General features: G+C 49.6%; 1 protein-coding gene across 1 annotated transcript; it reads left to right on the forward strand.

Moving 5' to 3' along the window:
- Positions 1-8,456: 8,456 nt before the first annotated feature.
- KRT84 (keratin 84) lies at positions 8,457-15,500 on the forward strand (the record flags this gene model as incomplete). Its single annotated transcript, XM_081082264.1, has 9 exons — positions 8,457-8,939; positions 9,476-9,684; positions 10,302-10,362; positions 11,200-11,295; positions 12,231-12,395; positions 12,563-12,688; positions 13,193-13,413; positions 13,880-13,911; positions 15,148-15,500. 9 exons carry the CDS (start codon positions 8,457-8,459, stop codon positions 15,498-15,500), a joined length of 1,746 nt encoding a protein of 581 aa, XP_080938390.1.
- Between the last annotated feature and the right edge of the window lie 7,477 nt (positions 15,501-22,977).

The raw sequence follows: 22,977 nt of genomic DNA on the forward strand, positions 1-22,977 counted from the left end.
ATATGAATGCGTTTTCTTGGCTGCAGCGATGTGGGGCTGACCAGCCACCTGGAGGCCCTGGCTCAGGGGCTGTGAGGGAGGAGGAGGTGCTGGGCTGACCCCATCCCTCCAGATGCCCCGCCCCTAGGGCTGCTTCCACAGAAGCCTCACCCTCCCAGGAATCCAAGTCTCTGCCAAAGAGTCTCTGGGCTTGTCTGTTCCCAATAAACTAACTGGTCACAGGTTACAGCAATCAGGATGATTCAACCTGCTCTGTGGGTCTGAGAGGAGGAACCTCCTTTGAGGGAGAACAAATAAGCCGCCTTTGGGGCTGGAAGCTGGGGAACTTGGGAACTTGGGGTGAAAAGGAAGGTGGTTATGTAAATGGGAAAACTACATATGAACAATCTGCTAGTGGCCTGTGGAATAAACGTGGACACATACAAATTAGACTTAAAAACTGCACATCACACCCCAATAGTGTACAAGTCGCTTGCCACATTAAAAAACCACGTGTCTGTTGTACATAGGCCTCCTCACCGCATGGCCCCCTGCACGTGTCCTAGAGAAAGTTCATGGGGCCCCTATAATGTCTGTTCTCATCAGGCTCCCAGCCTGGGTTCTGCCTCCCCATAGTGGACCAGTCTTCGTGCAGGACATTCCTGGTCCGGGGAAAGCACAGAAGATAAGTGGCAGCCCAGCCGGGGAGGCGAGCCCTCCATCTCTTTTTCCTCTCTAGGGAGCCTCAAGGACTGGAAATGAGACTTGGTAGCAACAGTTTCACCCTCTGTGGGGCCAGATACCCTCCCTGTTGCTTCACTGATTACCCAAAACAACCCCCCACCACAAATTCCCCCTGTGGCTCCCCTCTCCTGAGCGTTGAGGTACAGGTCCCCTTCCCCCACAGCCCCACACAGAGCATCTATTCTGCGCCAAGCCTTGCATGAGGAGCTGGTGGTACAGGGGTGACTAAGACCCTCTGAACCCTGGAGGGACTCTGCGTCACACAGGAGGAGAGCCAGGGAGTGTGAGGCTATGAGAAAGAGCAACTCAAGATTGTGCCCAGCAAGAGGATCAGAGAGAGATTCACAGAGAAGATTCTAAGGGCAGAGTCTGAAGGGAAGTCTCAGGTTCATTATCCATGGGCAGCAGATTCAAAAGAACCCATCCACTCACTTCTTTCACTCAATATGCATTTACAAAGCACCTGCTGAGTCAGGTCACCGAGGGGCTGGTGACACCGTGGTGAACAAGACAGTCATAGTCAGGCCAGCTCACCTGGTAGACATAGCACCTAGAGCCCATTATAGGGGCTGTAAACTGGTGCAGCCACTTTGGAAAACAGTCTGGTGGTTCCTCAAATGTTAAACACAGAGTTACCATATGTCCCAGCAATTCCACTCCTAGGTATATACCCAGGAGAAAGGAAAACACATTTCCACACCAAAACTTGCACGTGGATGTTTATACCAGCACCATTCACAATGGCCAAAAGGTGGAAACAACCCAAATATCCATTAATGGGCAAATGGATAATCAAAATGTGGTATATTCATACAATGGAATATTGTTCAGTCATAAAAGGAATGGAGCGACACGTGCTACAACATGGATGAACCTTGGAAATATTATGGAAGGTAAAAGAAGCAAGTCACAAAGACCATGTGGTATATGATTCCTTTCATATGAAAGTCCAGAATATAGAAATCTAAGAGACAGGAAGCAGATTAGTGGTTGCTTAGGGCTGGAGGAAGGAGAAGACGGGAGATGAGGGGAAAGTATGGGGGTGATAACTAAAGGATTTTTTTGAGGTTCTAAAATTGACAGTGATGATAATTGCACATATCTAGGAATATACTAAAATCAGTGAATTGTGCATTTAAAATGAGTGAGTTGCCGTAACTGGTTTGGCTCAGTGGATAGAGCGTCGGCCTGCGGACTGAAAAGTCCCAGGTTCGATTCCGGTCAAGGGCATGTACTTTGGTTGCGGGCACATCCCCAGTGGGAGGTGTGCAGGAGGCAGCTGATCAATGTTTCTCTCTCATCGATGTTTCTAACTCTCTATCCTTCTCCCTTCCTCTCTGTAAAAAGTCAATAAAATATATTTTAAAAAATAAAATAAAATAAAATGAGTGAGTTACGTGCTGTGTGAAATATATCTCAATGATAAATAGCAGGACATTCAGACCTGGAGCAGGAAATTACAGATGTGAGAATTGTGAAGGGGAACATATATGAGGGCCCCACCCTAGTCGGGGGCCTTGGGAAGGTGCCCAGGAGGAGGGGCAGGTGAGCTGGATCCTGAAGGACAGCAGGGCTTAGGGGAAGCCGGGGCGCACAGCACCCACCGTGAGGCCTGAGATTCAGGGGCACATGAAAGGAGGGGGCAGAACAATGGGGCCTCACAGCCTCAGTTGCCACTTGAATTCCCGTCACTCTGGACCTGGCCTGAGAGCCAGCTAAGCTCCTTGCTGATTAATCACTCCAAGCTCTAGTCTAGGAGCTCCCAATAGACCACCCACCTCTATCCCAGAGATGACTGCGTATGGAACCAGGAAACACCCTTTATTGGAATAAAGGAGGAGCAGGAGGGCGTTCCCCCACCATCACTGAGAGATGGGCTTGGGCCTGCGGACCATCCATGTGGAACTTCCCATTTCTGAGTGCCCAGGACCCTGGGAAGGGGAGGCACGACTCCACCCAACAGTGAAGGTGCCCTCGCTCAGTCCTGGATGTGAGCTCTGAGCCTGGGCAGACCCCCTCCAGCACTTCCACTAGGGGAACCCCTTAGTGATGTGCAGCAGTGACCCCCTCCTTCCTGCTTCCCCAGGGGATGAATCAAGGCAGGTGGGGAAAAGTGCCTCCTGGTGGTGGCCCAGTGATTCACACTCCAATCACCTGGGCAAACACCTCCTGGGCTTCTTTCTCCCTGGGCCAGACTCCCAGGTGCTGGGCTACAGGGAGGATCAGGCCCCTCCTCCTCCCCCGGGGTGGAAAGGAGACCCAGATGAGTAAAGCTAAAGCCCCACTATATTCTCTTCACCCCTGGGACCCCAAATGCAGGCCCTCCCAGAGCGCCCCTGCGAGGAATGGTGGGGAACCACCCAACGAGGCCTGGGGAGGGCGGGAGAATCCAGGTAGAGCTCCTTGTGTCTGTGTCTGTCTCCCACAAGGTCTCCCGTTTCCTTGTTCCTCTTCTTACCTTCTCACGGGGCCTCTCTTCCCCTGACGAGGCCCTTCCTTCCCCCACTGCCCCTCCCTCAGGTTCTCTCTGCTTGGCGCCCAGAAGCACTTCTCCAGGATCCCTTCCTCATCGCAGCCCCATCAGTGGCCTCAGGTGCACCCTTTACTGCCACTCTCCACCCAGAGCTTGGATTGGTTTCAGGAATGGGACTGCGAGCAGAGGAGGGAAACATAGGACCACTGAGCCTGACCGAGGAAGAGGGCTGGGCACCAGCCATCCCAGCACCTAAACACAGTGCCGGGCACACATCAGTGCCCAGTAAAGGTCTGTTAAAGCAAACTGACCTTATGCTATGAGATGCAATATTTTTACCCTGGACAGGTGAAGCTCTGTGAATGAGAGGAATTTGGATTAAACCTAAAATAATCATCCCACCTGGAGGATGGGGATGGGCCCGAACCAGAGGGGTGCTTTCTCTCTCCTGGGAGGTGTGTAGATTCCATCTCAGGGTCATCAGTCTGAGAGGGCAGAGGGGTAGAGAGGGCCGGGGTGGGCTCAACCTGTCTTACCGGCCCCTCCTCCTGCTAGGGGACTCCGGAGCTTCCCTGCCCACAGGGCAGGTCTCAGCATGAACACCTTCCTGGGAGGGCCTTTCTCCAGCACAAACTTGTCTCTGGGCAAAAAGAAACACTCTGAAGAAGGTGGCTTTTAGCAAAGCCTTCTTAGCATCTGGGATTTCCCTGTCACTCTCCTTCCCATGCGAGTGCGTACGTGTGTGTACACACACACACACAGCCACAGGGGGCCCAGGTTCCCCAGACCCGGCTTAGCCCCCTCCCTCCACCTCCTCTCTTCTCTTCCCTCCCAGCAGTTTCCCTCCTCCCCACTGCACAGACAGCTCGGCGATGAGCCAGCAACCACACCACAGCAGCAAAGTGAGGTGCTATGGCTGGGCCCGGCCAGCAGATCTCAGGATTACATTACAGGCCGACTGACAGCAGTAAGAAGAAACTGTGGGAGCAGCAACACCTTCAGCCTGGGGTTGGCAGGGTGACTCCTCGGCCTCTCCTCACCTGCCACCCCCTAAAAATGACTGAGGCTTGTGTTATGCGCGATCTGGCGAAATAATGCCTCAGAACTATAAACTGCTGATGGTGTCAGCTCATCCCAGAACAGGGGTTATGCTTGACTGATCCCAATTACCCACCACCCTGCCCGGCTGGTCAGGGCTGAAGGAAGCTGAGCCCACACTGGGACAGCCCCAGAATGGCTGATGGGGTAATGAGCACCTGCTGGAGCGGGAAGGGGGTGGGGTGCTGGGCTGGAACAGGATGACTGCTTCAAAGGGAAGGGAGGATTGTGCAAGAGAGAGGAGAAGGGCCAGAAGAAAAAGAGGGAAGGAGGAAGGAAAGACAGCAGGGGGTGAATGGATGACAAGAACCACACAGTGTACACTCAAAGGCTTTCAGATTTAATCCTCAAGATCCTGGGAAGTAGGGATCATTCCATTTTACAAACAAAAAAACTGAGGCTTAGAGAAGTAAAATAATCCCCCCAAGTAACTAGTATACCACTGAGGGAGAGTGTTTGCTGACTAGCAGTGCACAGTGACAATAAAAAGTGGGTCAACTTTTAGTTGGTTATATTATTGATTTTAAGTTCTCTACGGTCAGGTACTCCTTATTGCCTACTCCCCAGAGCAGAACCCCGCCACCACCCTGCCCTCGGTGCACCCTGTCCAAGGTCCTACTGCTGGTAGGTGGCCACACTGGGACTGTGTCTCGGTCCGTCTAACTCCAAGGGCTGGGTCAAGTCTTCTGTCCTGGGCCTGGCACACTACCTGGTGTTCTCGATGCCATCCCTCCAGCCCCCCTCTCCCTTTCTCCTCCACAGGGGTCCCCTCCCCAGTCTCCTGGATCCCCAGAGGAGTGGGATGCCCTTTCCTCCAAGCGCCAGATTTAAGCCCCAAGAGGCAGGAGCTGGAGGGCAAACTGGGTTGGTTCCCTTGTGAACGCTTGAGTTTCTGCACCACCAAATGCCTAAATCCCTCTTCCTTTTACACCCCGCTCCTGTCTCCCCCTTTCCTCTGCTTTTAATCTTTGGGTAATCCATTCATTCAATCATGTGCCCCACGCTACTAAGCACTGGAAACACGGTGCCTGCCTCCTGGAGCTTTAGTCCAGCAAGGGTGATAGACTCTGAGCCAGCAAATCCACCAGGAGAGGACCTCAGAGGTGAGGGCTGCTGAGGAGAGAAGGGGGTGGGGAGGGGAGACAGGCAGTACATGGGGGATTTAGGAGCTTAAATAGGGGGTGACCTATGATCCTAGGCCCGGAAGAATTGAGGGACCTGGCCATGTAGCCATTTGAGGAAAAAGAGTTCCCAGCAGAGAAAAGAGCAATTGGGGTGGCGTGGGGGGGTGGGGGCGTGTCGTGTATGAGGCAGGAGTTTTCCTGCCTGTTTGATGGACAACCAGGAGGCCAGAGTGGCTGAGGACAGCAAGGTCAATGAAAGGGGAGGGCAGATTTTATATTGCATTTACTCTGAGTCAGATGGGAAACCCTTAGAAGGGTTTGAGCATAAAAATGGCATGATCTAACATGTTTTTATGGATGATTGACTGTGGTGTTAAGAAAAGACTGGATGGGGCAAAGGAGGGCACAGGGAGGCAGACTGGTGATTATGTCAATCACCCCGTGAGAAGCGATAAGCCTGGCGCACATGGCGCAGTGGGGAGAGTGAGAGGTGGTAGGAGTCCAGATACGTTATGAAAATGGGATTTGCCACTGGATTGAATGTAGAATATGGAGAAAACAGAGGAATAAAGGATGGCTCTCGGATTTTGTGGCCTGAGCTACCGCAGGGGGGGTGAGCCTAGCAAGTTGGAACATATTAGCATGAACATTTGGGAGAACAGTTTTGGAGATACTAAGGTTGAGATGCTTATTTGATATCCAAAGAGAGACATTGATCAGAGTATACATGTGGAGTACAGAGAGGAAGTCCAGGATAAAGATATGCCCTTGGCAGTCATCAGTGGATAGATAGTATTTAAAGTCATGAGGCTGAATGATCTCATCAAGGGAATGAGCATGGATAAAGATGAGAAAAGGTACAAGGGCTGAGTCCAAGAGTGCTGTGTGTCTACAGTTTGAAGACGTGAAAAGGAACTGGCTAAGGAGACCAAAAAGAAGCAGCCAGTAATATAGCAAGAAAATTGGAGACTGTGCTATCTGGAAACCAAAAGAAGAAAGTATTTCAAGGAAAAGGAATGATCCACTATATCAAATACTTGCTAATAAATCAGATTAAATGAGATCTGAGAACAGAGCACTGAATTTAGCAACATGGAGGTCATTAATAGTCTTCACAAGAAATATTCTTGTTATTATTTTTCTGCTTCTTCTCCCATTAGACATACACCTGGTGACTGGGCCTATGGAAAATGTGGTAAACTAGGAATAGAGGAGCACTTCCTCAACTTGATAAAGAATATGTACCCCAAAACCTACAGCTAATAGCATGCTTCATGATGGGAAGCTTGACACTTTCCTACTAAAATTAGGAATAAAAAGGGACACATATGTAATACCCTTTGTAATACTTTAAGCAATAAAAAAATAAAAATAAAAGAAATAAAAAATGAAAATAAAATAAAATTAGGAATAAAGCAAGATGTCCCCTCACCACTACTTTTCAACATCATACTGGAACCATAGCTAATGCAATAAGGCAAGAAAATGGAAGAAAAGGTATAAATATTAGGAAGGAAGAAAGGAGCTCCAGTCAAAAGCTCACATCCTCTTCCAAGTAGAATCCCAAGTATCCCCCAAAATTCCAATGTCCAGTTAAGCACAAGTTCCTCCAGGCACAGGTAAGACAGGTGATACCAACCATGTCACCCGCTAGAATTAAAAAGGTAAACACCTGCCTCTGGGTCCTGAAATATCTGCAATATTGATAACAATATCCAGTTGCTTAGAACTTTTCATTTTCTATATTGATATTTATTGCTTGTGTCTCACTATCCTAACCAAAAATTCATCAATGATTAAAAGAACCTAAATAAACAGAGCTATTAATAAGCCCTCATGTGTATTGGGGATGGAGGGGCTCAAAATCATGTGGCTGACTTTCCACACAGATAAATGGCCAAATTATTGGTGTGCTTTGGCATCAAATTATGCAACAGAAGTCCTCAAGATTAATCTTCCACCACCACCAAGAGGGCAAAGACCATCTTTCTTATCTCTTTACCTTCAGTACCAAGCACACTGACTGGGGCAGAGTAGGCACCTGATAATTGTTAAGTGAGTAAGTGAATGAATGAATGAATGAATGAATGAATCTCCTCTGAGTGTCTCAAATTAGGCATGTATCTACACTAACAGCTTTACTGAAGATTGAACTCCTATGTAAACAGCCAAACCAGATCATAGAAGATAGATAAAGCACCGCTAAAGGTTTTTAGACTATTTAATTCGTCTACAGAAATGCAATAAAGTGTATTCTTGCCATATTATTTCTTTTTTTCTTTTTATTAAAAAAAATAGTATTATTGTTTTTTAGAGTGAGGGAGAGAGAAACATCAATGTGAGAGGGAAACATCAATTGGCTGCCTCTTGCATGGCCCCTTTGGGAACTCAAGCATGAAACCCGAGCATGTGCCCTGACTGTGAATCAAACTGGCAACCCTCTGGTGCACAGGACAACACCCAAACAACTGAGCCACACTGGCCAGGGCGCCGTATTATTTCTTAGTTGGAGCTCTGCAGATCCTGTCTCTTTTCTGCATATCCCACCTCTTTAAAGGGATATGTCTATATAGATGCATCCCTGTGAGCCTCTTAACTTTAGAGCTACCACCATCCTAACTTTCTGGTGGTTAGCCACATTTGCAATGCAAAAGTCTATTGGATTTATGACCAAAGCAAATTAATATCCCCATAATGGCAATTGTGGTGGACTTGTGGGAAAAAATAGGACCATAATGTTTATGTGTTTATGCGTTTTTAATATTTATAGGTTTGATGTTATAGCCCTAATCCTAAAGAGAATAGGTGTGCCTGAGATTAGCTCATTGTTAAGGAGGTTATAGGCATGAAGAATTTCTGCTAACTACCCAAGCTCATAAATGCCTCCAAATGGCTTTTTCCATTTTTATGGGGCCAATCCTCAGATTCCCCACACACATAAAAGGGGTGAGAGGAATCCACTAGCCTCAGAGGGACTCCCAGCTCCAGCTCACCCCACACTCTGCAATTGCTGCTTTGCTCTCATCCAGGAAGCCATCATGTCTTGCCGCTCCTACCGAGTCAGCTCTGGTCGCCGTGTGGGCAACTTCAGCTCTTGCTCAGCAATGGCCCCGCAGAACCTGAACAGGTTCCGAGCCAGCTCTGTCTCCTGCAGGAGTGGGTCCAGCTTCCGAGGCCTTGGCAGTTTTGGTAGTCGGAGTGTCATCACCTATGGATCATGCTCACCCCGGATAGCAGCTGTAGGCTCTCGTCCCATCCACTGTGGAGTTGGCATTGGTGCTGGTGGTGGGTGTGGTGCTGGTCTAGGGTTTGGAGCCAGCAGTTGCCTTGGCTATGGCTTTGGCTACAGAGTTGGAGGAATTGGAGTCCCAGCAGCCCCGTCTATCACAGCAGTGACTGTTAACCAGAGCCTGCTGACCCCTCTCAACCTGGAGATTGACCCTAATGCTCAGAGGGTGAAGCGAGATGAGAAGGAGCAAATCAAGACGCTCAACAACAAATTTGCTTCCTTCATTGACAAGGTACAGTTCAATCCCTGGGTCTGGGATGGTAAGAGCTAAAATGCATTGGGTGTTCTTTCCCTTAAGAAGAAATAGCCCAGGCCTAGGGCATTGACCTTGACCCCAAGATCCTTTAGGTGTCAACCAAAGGCATTGCAGTATGATTTCCGGATCACTCTGCTGTAGAGCAAGGATGGACCTGAGGAGCGCAGCATGGAGGGCTAGACTAACACAGAGGTTGCATCTTTTGGAGGAAAGAGGAACCTCCAGCCAAGTCTGAGGGCATCTGGACAAACTAAGACCTGCTACCTAGTGACTAGACCTACTACCTAGTCACTTAGAACAGTGCCTGTTTGTAGCTGAGCCTGGCTGAGCCCGAAGAGGGGGTCACAGGCCTGCTCTTCCATATTCTACTGAATTAGAGCAGGAATTAATGTCAACAGAGGAGAGAACAATGTCACCACAGGTGTCATTTCTGACCACCTGAAGAACTGGTGGGCATGTAAGTGACTCTGTCAAACACTTCAATTGCCCTTTCTGTGCCCTTGTGGGTTTAGGTGCGGTTCTTGGAACAGCAGAACAAGCTTCTAGAGACCAAGTGGAACTTCCTCCAAGAGCAGAAGTGTGCCAAGAGCAACCTGGAGCCCCTCTTTGAGAGCTACATCACTAACCTGCGGAGGCAGCTGGATGCAGCCAGCAGCGACCGGGCCCGTCTGGAGGCTGAGAGGAACAACATGCAGGATGTCCTTGAAGGTTTCAAGAAGAAGTGAGTGGCATCTGGACCGCACTCACCAAGGACAGGCATGGGCTGGTCCCTAAAGCAGTGACCAAGCTCAGATGAGAGCAGCTGGAAGGGTCAAGGTTGAATGCTGGTTTCTATACCCAGTCTGTAGACAGATGTGGGGGCAGTGATATGTAAGGGAGCAGGAGGAGGCCCTCCATAGGTCCTGAGGAAAAAGGAGTCTTGGAATTGGGCATGTTTTTTTCCTAATCCTCACTGTGGAAATGGGTGAGTTAGCCGCAGAAAAAAGAGCCCTCTGATTGTGAGAACCATGCCCACATTCAGCAACAAGTTGGGTCCTACTTCCTCTCTGGTCATGTGCAATGACTCTAAATCTTTTCTAGCAGAGGAGCAAAGAAATGGACCACGTTTTCAGGCCCCACATCCTATGTGAGAATGTTAAAGGGATTTGGAGAAACTGAGGGCTACTGGTACATGTAAGGTCTTACAGAAAGGACAGAATGGCTGAGAACCTGTAGGTAACAACAGGAAGCTGTGCTCCTGGGTGGAGCAGAGAGGTCTTAAGAGGCTCACTAGGAAGTTGGAAGTCATTGGCTCTCAGTTCAGAATGAGAACTCACTCTCCTAATTCTAATCATCCAGGTATGAAGAAGAGGTGGAATTCCGGGCCAATGCTGAGAATGAGTTTGTGACTCTGAAGAAGGTAAGGGAAAGCAACAGGTAAACTTCTCCAGACAGGCAAATGTCCTTGAGACCCCTCAGGAAACTGCCCAGGCATCCCTGTGCTGTCTCTGACCACTCACACAGAGGGGAACACTTAAGGTCACACAAGGTCTCTTCGAAGTTCTAATTTGGTCTCAGAATATTTAAGATCAGTTAGATTATTTTTTTATTTTTTTAATCCATTGATATTTAGACAGAGTGGAAGAGAGAGAAGAGGGAGGGAGGGAGGGAGGGAGGGAGGGAGGGAGGGAGGGAAAGAGAGGGGGAGAGAGAGAGAGAGAGAGAGAGAGAGAGAGAGAGAGAGAGAGAGAAAACAAGAGAGAGAGAGAGAGAGAGAGAGAGAGAGAGAGAGAGAGAGAGAGAGATCAACGTGAGAGAGACCCAATCAGCTGCCTCCTGCCCTCATCCCAACCAGGGCCAGACTACAACTGAGGTACACACCCTTGACCAGGAATTGAGCCCATGACCCTTCAGTCCGTGGGCCGACACTCTAACCATTAAGCAAACCAGCCAGGGCAGGTTAAATTGTTTAGATGTCCTTTTATTATTTAGATGCCTGGGATTATCCAGATTCTCCTTGCCTCTAAATAAGCATCAGGAGAGATCCAGCAGCCCCGTGGGAGTGTTTACGCTGCAGCAGGAGAAGAGCCACAGTCACTGAACTGCAGTTCCACCCAGTGACTTTACCACCCATCCCCAGACTGGCCTGGCCCTGTGGGACTGGTCTGATCTTCCCACCCATCCCCAGACTCCGCCAAAGTGCGGGGGTTAAACAGTGCAACGTAATATGCATCTTATCCTTCTCTCTTTTATGCAGGATGTGGACTCAAATTTCTTACATAAATCTGATCTAGAGGCCAACGTGGAAACCCTAGCTCAGGAAATTGACTTCCTGAAAACCCTATACATGGAGGTAAGGGCTCATCCCCTCTCAGCCATATGAGATCAGTGCTTAGCCTGGACTCCCTGGGGGCTTCCCCTGAACTGGCACATTTTCTAACATTTGGTATCATACATCTTTCCTCCCACTCAAATCTATATCCTCTATATGTCAATAGATCTACCAGTGGAAAAGTTTAGGTAAGCAGGCTTCTCAGCAGCCTGACTCAGATCTACATATAAACTTCTTGGATCCATGGTACAACCCCTTGTTGACCAATCCAAAGATCTGGGTCTAGGAATATCACTTTCAAGCTATTGATCAGAAGACTCTGGAAAACTGATTTGCTAGAAGAGGTAAAAAAAAAAAAAAAATCATGTTTGACCTAATTGGCCAAATGAACTAGGTTTCCTTTACTTCATAAATGATCTGTTTGGTCTGATACAGACCCAGCCAGAGCTGAATGTCTGGCTCTGAATGGGAACCCTAAAGAAAGCTCCCTCTGGAGCCATCACCTCGCAGGCCAGTTCCATGTCCCCTGGTTCTGTTAAGGACTTGAGGTGTACAATTCCTAGACCATCATGTTCTAAAATATTGTCAGCTCTCAATAATCCATGAATGGCACAGCCACTTTGAGGATAATCCAAAGAAAAGTGTATCCCTAGTATAGCTCTCACTCTTCTTCACTTAAAGCCTAGACCCCCATGGTTTTAATATTCACATAAGCAAAAGTTAGGGTGGTAAAGGGATGTCTCTGAGTGCATAACAAGACTTTAAAGTCAAACAGAAGTGGTTCTTGGACATACCTTTTTCTTCACCTTTGGTTTGGACGGCCTGCCCCATAGCTTTGCTCTGAACAAACAAGCAATACTCTCTGCTCTTGACACTACATCCTGGGGACCCTGTGGCAGCACCCTGGCCACTGATGGGACTCTGAGTCCCTCTCTCTTACTGATCCTCCAACACAGGAAATCCAGCTGCTACAGTCACACATCTCAGAGACCTCGGTCATTGTGAAGATGGACAACAGCCGGGACCTGGACTTGGATGGAATCATCACCGAAATCAAGGCCCAATATGAAGAGGTTGCCAGGCGCAGTCGGGCTGATGCTGAGGCCTGGTACCAGACCAAGGTGGGCAAAGGCAGGCTGGGAAGGGGTGTAGGTAGCCTTGGGGCGAGACTCAGGTACAACAAAGTGGGCCCCATGGAGGTGCGAGACCCCCAATTCAGTTGAAGCTGTGGTCTTGATCCAACCTTTGAGCCCTCAGAACATCCCCCTCTCCCCACCGCACCCCACAGTATGAGGAGATGCGGGTGACAGCTGGCCAACATTGTGACAACCTGCGCAACACACGGAATGAGATCAATGAGCTGACCCGCATGATCCAGAGGCTGAAGACAGAGATCGAGCACGCCAAGACTCAGGTTGGCAAAAGAAAATAGAGAAAGCCCCAGAGGAAGGAGAAGCAGGGCTCTGAATTTGGGGAGCTCCAAGTCTGATGATCTAGGGGAGACCATCAGGACCCAGAAATGGAGGAATGGAGGGATTGGTACAAAAATACTTCCTGGGAGAGGAAAATGTGGAAGGAAAGGAGGATCTCCCATATAGAAGAAAAGGCTTGGGGTCAACTTGAAGGAGCAGGTAGAGGGCAAAGAATAGTTTTACTTTGGAGCCCATAGCTCTTGGAGCAGCAGATATAAGGAAGTACAAAATCACTGGATTAGAAACTGAAAAAAAGCAATGCTTCGCCTCTGGTGACATCAAACTGCAGGTTCACGGTCCCTCAGAAAGCAGCCACATGGGCTCCATCCCTGGCTTGGCACCAGGCTGTGTCCCCACTAACAGGGGGCAGTGTTTCCAGCCCCACCAGGGGAGCCGGGATCCCCTAGTCTCTGCCAAAACCCACCAGCAAACTGTCCTCCCTGCAGCGGGCCAAGCTGGAGGCCGCAGTGGCTGAGGCGGAGCAGCGGGGTGAGGCAGCCCTCAAGGATGCCAAATGCAAGCTGGCAGATCTGGAGGGCGCCCTGCAGCAGGCCAAGCAGGACATGGCCAGGCAGCTGCGCGAGTACCAGGAACTGATGAACGTCAAGCTGGGCCTGGACATTGAGATCGCCACCTACAGGCGCCTGCTGGAGGGCGAGGAGATCCGGTGAGTGCTCACAGGGCACCAAGAGGGAATGAGGTCGGACTTGGATATCTGCACTAATTAGCAGGGGGGGAGGAGGGGACAGTGACCAGGTGAAGAAATGCTGAAATAGCCATCTCCAGAAGTAAGAGAGCCTTTTCTGCAAATGTTAGTTGGGTTGACCCTGGCGAGGGATTAGAAGACGACTCTAAGTCTGTGCCTCGTAAATGCAAGTTTGCAGACAGGCTGCATTAGAAACGGAGTTTTGCTTGATGGGGTTAGCTTCTTTAAAAGATTTGGTTAGCTTGTTAAATCGTTTTGGGGTAAGGTCTAGGAATATGTCACTTTTCAAAGCTCTCTGGATGCTTGTACAGCTGGGTGAAAACCACTGGCCCACTGGTCTACTCGGCCAGGAAAGCCCTTTTGAGAGCAAGCGGGTTTCCAGCGAACAACACTACTTGTGAACTGACTTATTTCTTTCTCTCTCCAGGATCTGCGAAGGTGTTGGACCAGTAAACATATGTAAGAAACTGAAGTCTTTTCCTCTACACATTTCCCTCCTGATGCCCTTCAAATTTCCTTTAAACTCAGGCCCACATTGGGGTCAGGAGCCCATGGCTGGGCTGACCAGGACAGTCAGGGGAGCAGGGACCATCTGGCCCCTGGACTAGAGCATCCCCTTAGCAGAGGTCTGAGATCTCCCCTGAGCCTACCCTCCCCAGGGTATGCAATCACCAAGGTTTGCAGGGCCTCCTGAGTGGGAGAGGGTTCCAGAAGAGCAGCAGCCCTTTCATTTTTAGTGGCCTTGTCTTTTAAGGACAAAAGCCAGGGGAGGAATGAAAGACATTTGCCAGGGAGTTCCCTACACCCCTGATGGCAGGAGATGGGACAAAGCTGAATGGAAGTCCCCCTACTGCTGCTGCTGCTGCTGCCAGACAAAGTATAGGTTGTACCCAAAGCATGCAGGGCACCATGCTTGGCACTGCAGGGTGGAGGCACAAAGAAGGTGAGCCCTAGCCCCTGCCTCTAGAATTATAATCTTCTTGAGAAGATGAGTCCTATCCACTGTCAGCCTACCCCTCAAAGCAGCCCTGGGGGGAGGAACAGGCACTGGCAACCCCCTTTCACTCACTCAGAGAAAATATGTGATTTGCCAGAAGTCATTTAGTCAGTGGCACAACCAGAATTCAAAACCAGATCTCTGACTCCAAAAGCACAAATATACACAGATGTGAGGTTGAACTGAGTGTAACCTGGGTAGGTCAGAGCTGCAAGTGCTTGGATGACAGTGCCTGCCAAGAGGGGTGGGCAGCCAGGATGGCTTTCTGCAGGAGTCAGGCTTGAGCGGAGGTCAGAACAGAACTGACAAGGGACTCTTATTGGAGGGGCCATGTGAGAACCACTGAGGGGCAGGGAGTAATTGGAAGACAGAAGGCTAGTGATTTATAAAGCCTACTGCTCCCACTGTCTGGATCATGCAGGTCACTATACTCTCAACAAAATCAGCGTGACTGGCCAGATATAAATGAGAACCAACCTATGACTCTACGCAAACATCTGGGGTATTGATTGAATCCTTCCATTTACTCTGAATGTTGACTAGCAGAGTCACAGCCTTTGAGTCACCCAGACAAGAGAAGAAGTGGGTGTTGACTGTGTAGACAATAGGGATCACCTCCACCCAGGGCCCTGGCCTCCCACCCCACAGAGGGAGCATGAAGGCCCTGCAGCCTCACTGATGATCTCTCCCTCCTGCAGCCGTGAGCAGCTCCCGCGGTGGCCTGGTGTGTGGGCCTGAGCCCCTGGTCTCCAGCTCTACCCTCTCCCGTGGCAGAGTCACCTTCTCTGGCAGCAGCATCCGTTCTGGTGGCGTCTGTGGCTCCAGTCTGGGTGGGGCCCAGGTCATCATGGGCAGCGGGGACCTGCTCAGCACAGGCTCCCGGGGAGGCTCGGTGCTGATGAGAGAGTCCTGCACCCCCTGCGCCCCCAGCATCCCCTGCCCGCTGCCCACCGAGGGCGGCTTCAGCAGCTGCAGTGGGGGCCGCAGCAGCCGAGGTTCCAGCGTCCGCTTCGTGTCCACCACCACCACCTCCCGCCGGACCAAGTACTAAGAGCCTATGGCCAGCCACTGCCCTGGGAAGAACCATCTCAGTGTCCCCTGCTTCTGTCCCCAAGGTGCCTGGGCCCTGGGCTGGGGGGTGCTTCCCCTCCTTCCAGGAAGGGACAGGGCTCTGTCCGGCCTGTGTCCTCTCGGGGATACTCTTCTCTGCCTGGATGCTCCATCCGCAGCCCCATCCAGATGGGTTTCTCCCTGACTCCCAATGTCCTTCCTTTGGATCACTCCTCACCATCCATCTGAACAGCTTCAAGAATTCAGATTTGATACAATTACAAAAATCTGTGCCTGGGTAGAATAGGCACAGTCCAAAGCCAAAAGAATGTCTTCGGGCACCATGGCCATCCTAGCTTTGGACTAGTTTGGAGAATGGGAAGTTGACTGTCCATACTGCAGCTGGGCCAGCATCCTTGGTCTCCTTCCTCTTCCTTTCCCTGGCAGGAGAAGGTGTTTTCCTAGTTTCCTGACTCAGAAGGATCCACAGTCCTTGATGGCCCAGGGGACCCCTTAGTACCCTGAGATGGTTCTTCTTCCAGGGACAGACGTCCTGGCTACTTCTTTTCCTGGGTTGTTGGTTTAACTCTGCAGCATGTGAGCTCATGAGGTGGGTGAGCTCCGCTACACCCCACACAACTGTTGGTGTTGTGAGGGAGGCCCAGCCCTGTCCGCTGCAGGAGGGTTTATTCTGCAAGCTCCAGGGAGGCCTGGGGTGGGGTGGGGGACCTATTTGTACTGCTCTTTGTGTTCCTGGGTTTTCAATAAACTTGCCAAGCTAATATCACTAGGACTCTGGCCTCTCCTTCTGGATCATGCTGGGCGTGGGGAGATTGCCTCCTAGACTCCATCCTGGGACTTGGGCAGAGGCTATCCTGGGGACAGAGTGGGTGCTGAAAAAAGAGGGCTCGGACCCTCCCCTGTAGGGGCTCACAGTTCAGCAAGGGAGAGAAGACCTATAGCAGAGGCTCTGAAAGCAAGTGCCAAACATCCCACTTCTCTCCAGGCATTGCCCTGCAACCCAGAGGTGCCCTTCTCCTGGCCAAGGTGAACCTTTCCATCTGTTCTCTGGGTCCAACCCCACGCCCTGTTCCTCTGGCATCACTGCATCCTCATTTTTCTGTCCCAGCTCTTACCCTCATCCAACTCATTCACTATGAGGCTGCTATAGAGGTCTTTCTCACACAGAAAACGGACCCGGCTTACAGTCCTCAGTGGCTCCTCACTGCCTTCCAAAGAGCTCAAACTTCCTAACATTGCATCCAACCCCTGAATGATCTGCTCATACACCCCCTGCCATCCCGTCTTCTCTTGTACCCCGCTTTCAACCTATCCACCTTTATTTGTTCATGCAACATATGATAGGGGCTTACTACTTGCCAGGCCCAGTGCTGGGAAAATAGCAATGAACAAGATTTGGCCCTCATCCTCAGAGAGCTTACAGTCCCACGTGATAGATGGACAGGCAAACAAGCACTTGTGGCTGGGTATGCTAAATGCTGTGTTAAGGGTAGAATCGATGCTACAGTACACAGAGGAGAGGCCCAGCCCAGACTGGGCATCATTAAAAGCTTCCTGGAAGATGTAGTATCCCAGCAGAGATGCAGAGCATGATGAGTTAGCCACACCAAGGAAGAAGAAGTGTCCCAGATAGGCAACAACATGTGTAAAACCATGACTGGAGAGAGCATGCCCAGTTTGGAGATCTGTCTGTATTACAGGTCGGAGTCAGCCAAAGTGCAGTCATGACAGAGCCCCATTAGGGCACATATCTCACAGCAGGGACTGGGTGCCGCTCTGTCTCACCTGGAGGCTCCTCCTTAGGGAGCAGGAAGCACACCTTCCATCTTTATATGCTCAGACTTCATCAAGCAACCTGAGAATGTACAGGTTGTTCTGCTCACAGCCTAAGGCCTGCCTGACCCAGGACTCACCAACCACCTCCTGTCCTGCTTCCAGGGGCTCCTGACTTCCCATCCCGTCTCCCATGTAAAATCACATGCACCCCTCAGGTGACAGCAGCATCAAGGTTGTCTCCATCTGGCCTTGGTACCTCTCCTAGGCCAGACCCACATTCACCTGTGCCAGATATCAATATATTGCCTCAGCTCCAGATTCACCCTTATTCCCTACTCTGTGCAAATGGAGCTGATCCCCTTAGATCCACTGGTATGACGTTAAGCCTTGTCTGTAGGCATTTCCATAAACATTGGTGACGCCTTGAGAAGCTGGGGACTTTGCCTCCAGTGTGCTCTCCCGGCCGTCTCCCCAGTGCAGATTCCTGCAGCGCAGACACCGTCTATACTCTCAGGCCCCCTGGCACAGCAGCCAGCAGCCAGGAGCTTCCTCTGCATCCGTCTTGGGCAATTCCATATCAAAGTGCCTCCAGCAAGACACCTCCTTGTAAAAGCTCTCCCCAGCACCCTAAAGGGTGTACTAGTAGGTTCTGGATGGAAGGTTCCCAGCAAGTCCCATTGGTGGGGCACCACAGTGACTTCTCTGGAACCCAGCGAGCAGTGGCTGTGCCCTCTCCCCCGAGGTCTGGATCTCAGCCGTGGCTTTTCCTTGGGGCCTCTATCACAGCCCAAGTTGCTAGCCCTTACATCAGTGATTTCTATACTCTTTGAGTTCTTTTCCTTCATGACTCCCACCCCAACACTGTCTATATTGAACTTCCTCTGTTCAAGTTACAGCGTGGTGCGGTCCCTCGATTGGACCCTGACTGACACATGCCACTGGGATGGCATTGCTTCCAACCTCCCGAGTCAAACAAGTCAGCACTGGGGCTCCTCAGGCGCCAGCCACCAGGCCTCTTCTCTCTCTATCCCACCCCATAGGTGCCCTCACCCAGTCTCATGGCTTGAAATGCCATCCATATGCCATTAACTCCTGGGTTTATGTCTCCAGCCCAGACCTCCCATTCACTACAGGCTGGTATTTACAGGTTGCTCTGACATCTCCATTTGCATATCGAATGGGCATCTCAAACTAAACATGTCCCAAAACAAACGCCTCATCTTCCTTCTTCCCCTCCGTGCTGCTCCTTCCATATTAATGGCAAGTGCATTCAGTTGCTTAAGCAAAAATAAATTAAAAATAAGTAAAATCTTGAAATCATTTTTAACCTCTCTATTTCTCTAGCATTCCCATATTTAGTCCATCACAAATTGTATCAGCTTAACCTTCAAATAATGTCCAGAATCCAACTGCTTCCCCCACCTCCATGATGACCACTGAGGCCTGAGCTTCCATGACTCTTGCCTGGACAACTGCAGTGGCCTCCTAACTGGCTCCCTACTCCTCTCTCTTTCTTCAGTCTATTCTCAAAAAAACCAGCCCAGGTGCTCCTGTTAAAACTAAGTTGACTTCCAGTTCATCCATGATGGAGTAAGCCTATGATAGCCTGTCACTCCCACTAATAACAACAAAAAAACTCTAGATAAAATTGTTTAAAAATAAACTTTCAGAGGACTCAAAAAAGTGAACAAAAGCAGGTAGATCATGGCGGGAACACAAAGCTTGCAGAAGTGGCCTGTGTGTTTTCCCTTTTGCTCACGTGGCTCTGAGCTGAGGGTGGGCCCCAGCTGTGGGGCTATGAACCATCAGTATGACCAGCTAATTCTCCAATAGAAATCCCGTCTTTCCAATCAGAGACAGCAGGAAAGGGGGACCCTGGGGCTGGAAAACATGGAAGGGGAATGAATGCTCATGTGTTTCTCTTTTCTCTCATGGCTTTGCCCAAAGAGCAGCTCCCAGTCGTGGAGCTGTGCAGCAGCAATGACCTGGGCAGCAAACCTCCAAGAGAAACCTGCTCTTTCTGGCTGAGGGAAACAGGAAAAGAGGCCCTGTAAAGGGGGAAGGGGGGTGAGGAGGAAGGGATTCCTCTGTGTGTAAGTCCTCTCCAGTCCTGGGCTCTCCCTTGAGCAGCACACACAAGAGACACAAAGCAGCAGGTCAAAGGTTTAAAGAACTGAGGTAAGAGTTAAACCACTACCCCAGTTTCAGGCAAACCCCTGAGCACCATATACACAGGACAGACACAAAGCAGTAAACGAAGGCTTGGGAAACTAAACTAAGTATGGAACCATTTCCCATGTAGGAGAGACAGAAGTTGCAGTCAGAACCTAACTAGGCTGATTCTCCACTAAAACAAAACACAACTGAAAATCCTCCAGAGGGTTTGGCAGGACCAAGAGTCTATACATCAGAATATTTTCAATGTCCAGGATATGAGCTAAAATTATTTTGACATTCAAGGAACCAGGAAAATGTGACCAATTCTGAAGGGGAAAGAAAATCAACAGATGTCAGTCCCAAGATGACACCGATGTTGGAATTATCACACAAAGACCTTAAAGCCAATTATAACTCTGTTCCAGAAGATATCGGAAAACATGTTGGAAGAAACTATAAAAACAGAACCAAATGGAAATTTTACAACTGAAAAATACTATATTAAAATTTTTTTAATCATTGATACACTCCATGGCAAAAAGGAGAGGACAAAAGAGAGTTAATAACTTAAAGATATAGTAATAAAAAGTATCCAATCTGAAGAATAAAGAGAAAAGAAGATTAGAAAATAATATTTTGTAAACTACATAAAATGACATATTACATATAGGAGAACAACAAGTCAAATGACCACAGATTTCTCACTAGAAACCTTGAAAGACAGAAGAGAAGAGAACGACATTTTTAAGTGCTGTCAACCCAGAATTCTATGTCTGGCAAAAATATCCTTCAGAAGTGAATGCAAAAAAAAAAAAAAAAAAAAAGACATTCTCAGATGAGGGAAAACTGAGAGAATCTGTCACCTGCAACCTGCAGACCTCCTACTCTAAAAAGAAGGCAGAAGTTTTTCAGAATGAAGGAAAATAATACTGGAGGGAAGCAATAAGACTCTTGCCTTCTCTGTAAAATGAAAAAATATTTTCAATGTCAAAGAGTTGTTGTGGAGATTACATGCAATGGCATAATTAAAGTTCTTGGCACTTTGTCTAGCACACAGTGGGTGCACAATAAATGGTTGCAATAGTTTTGATGATGGTGGGGGGGTGTGCCGGGAGCCGGTCCATGCTTGCTGTTTCAAAGGACCTGGCATATATGGCATACTGTTCTTAATATGTTTGCTCACCTTCTTGGCACTATGTGTTTTAACCAAGGTCTCTGAGAAAGGTTGTTTCCCCAGGTAGGGATTTTCCCCTGAAGTTAGGGAGGGAATAAAACCTCTTAACTAAGTGCCAGGTGGGTAATTAATCACTTTAACTACGAACAATCATGCATAAGCTACATAATCCTTACTCCCTGGAATGGAGATAAGAAACGCCCTAACCTTTGAAATAGAGATTGATAGGATTGGAATCAACTGGTATAAATACAGATGTAAGGAGACAGAACGAGGAGAGACAGAACCTAGGCACAGAACCTACACAGAACGTTCTCCAGAAGAACTTCGCTGGAGAGAACATGGCAAAAGATCCTGGGCAGAAACTGGCCACAGAACCTAGAGACAGAACCTAGCGAGAGAACATGGCAAAAGACCCTGGACTGAACCTGACTACAGAAATTGGCAAGAGAACCTGACTAGAACCTGGTGACTGAACCTGGCTGGAGAACCTAGCAAGAGAACATGGACACAGAACCTGGCTGGAGAACCTGGAGAACCTAGCAAGAGAACATGGACACAGAACCTGGCTGGAGAACCTAGCGAGGGAACATGGCTACAGAACCTGGCTGGAGAACCTGGAGAACCTAGCAAGAGAACATGGACACAGAACCTGGCTGGAGATCCTAAGCAGAACCTCTCTGGAGATCCAGACCAGAACTTGGCTGGAGATCCTGGCTGGAGATCCTGGCTAGGCTGCTGATCAACTGAACGCTGTCTCCTTGTCATTCCTTCTTCGCCGACTCCATCCACACCTTTGGGGACCCCTGGACCCACTGGGGTTGGACCCCAGCAAGGGTGGTTCTAGTTTTATTACTAACTAGTGGTCCAGTGCATGAAATTCGTGCGGGGGGGGGGGGGGAATGGTCCCTCAGCCTGGCCTGCATCCTCTCAAATCTGGGACCCCTCGGAGGATGTCCAACTGCCAGTTTAAGCCCAATCCCACAGGACCTAACTGGCAGACGGACATCCCTCTCGCAATCTGGGACCGCTGGCTCCTAACCGCTCACCTGCCTGCCTGATCGCCTCTAATTGCCCCCCTGCCAGCCTGATCACCTCTAACCACCTCTGCTTGCTGGCCTGATTGCCCCCAACTGCCCCTCCCCTCCTCCCCCCCCACCCCCCCCACCCCCGCGCTGGCCTGATTGCCTCCAACTGCCCCCCGCCCCCACCGCCGGCCTGATCACCACCAACTGCCCTCCCCTGCTGGCCTGATCGCCCCTAACCACCTCTGCCTTGGCCCCACCACCATGGCTTTGTCCGGAAAGACGTCTGGAAGGTCTCCTAGAAGGTCTCCCAGTCTAATTAACATATTACCCTTTTATTGGTATAGATGGGGAATAGCTTTGCTCAGCAGCTCAGCCAGTACAATGCCAAGCACAGGTGGTGGCTGCAGTGTCAGATGACTGTTTCCAGTATCTGCATCCAAAGTACCTGAACCTTGAGTCACAGGCAAGCAGGCAGAAGCCTGGCCTTTCCTACTCCTGTAGCCACGGCTGAGCCTCTGTCCAGCCAACTCCGGGAGTTTGCTGCCCTCTGCTGGCTGCCAACTTCCAAGGTGCCAATGCACAGGGCATTTCCAAAGCCAAGTATTTGGCGATTTGACATGGGGTTGGAGGGGATCTTAGAATCTTTTAAAACAATTTTTTCTTCCAAAATTGTATTTAGGACACAAACACTACAACAATGAATAGCAACTTTAAGAAAGAAACCCACGGCCTGTCTCAGCAGCCCAGCACAGCACTGTTTGCACTTTTCTGTGTTTGCATCAGTCTTTGTTCCCACAGGTGCTCAGAAAACCACAGCCTCGAAGCAGGAAAAACCCACAGAGGGCTCTGGGTCCCACGGCTTTCAAACTGGGAGTGCTCCTCGGGGCCTGAGCATCAGAGCTTCCCACAAGGTAGCATTTTCTGCCAAATATCAAATATCTAAAGTTTTCAAGATATCCGCTCATTTATATATTCAATCAGTCAACAAATATTTACTGAGCACTTACTATATTCCCAGCACTGGTCTAAGTGCTTGAAGCCCATCAATGGCTAAAACACATGAAATCCCTTCTCCCATGGAGTTTGTTTTGGGGTGAGAGGCAAGATTGACTATAATCAGTAAATAAGTCAATTATAGAGTGTGTTAGAGTGTTAAGTGCTATGGAACATAGAGAAAGACCCGAGCAAGATAAGCCTGATGGAGAATGCCTAGGAATGGAAGGGCAGGTTGCCATTTTTAAAGGAAGGGTCAGGGACCTCCGTGAGGCAGTCTTTGAGTAAAGACCCACAGGCGGCAATGGAGCAACATGTGTGGCTGAGGG

Source organism: Myotis nattereri (assembly GCF_964212035.1).
Source record: "Myotis nattereri genome assembly, chromosome: 2".
NCBI lineage: Eukaryota > Metazoa > Chordata > Mammalia > Chiroptera > Vespertilionidae > Myotis > Myotis nattereri.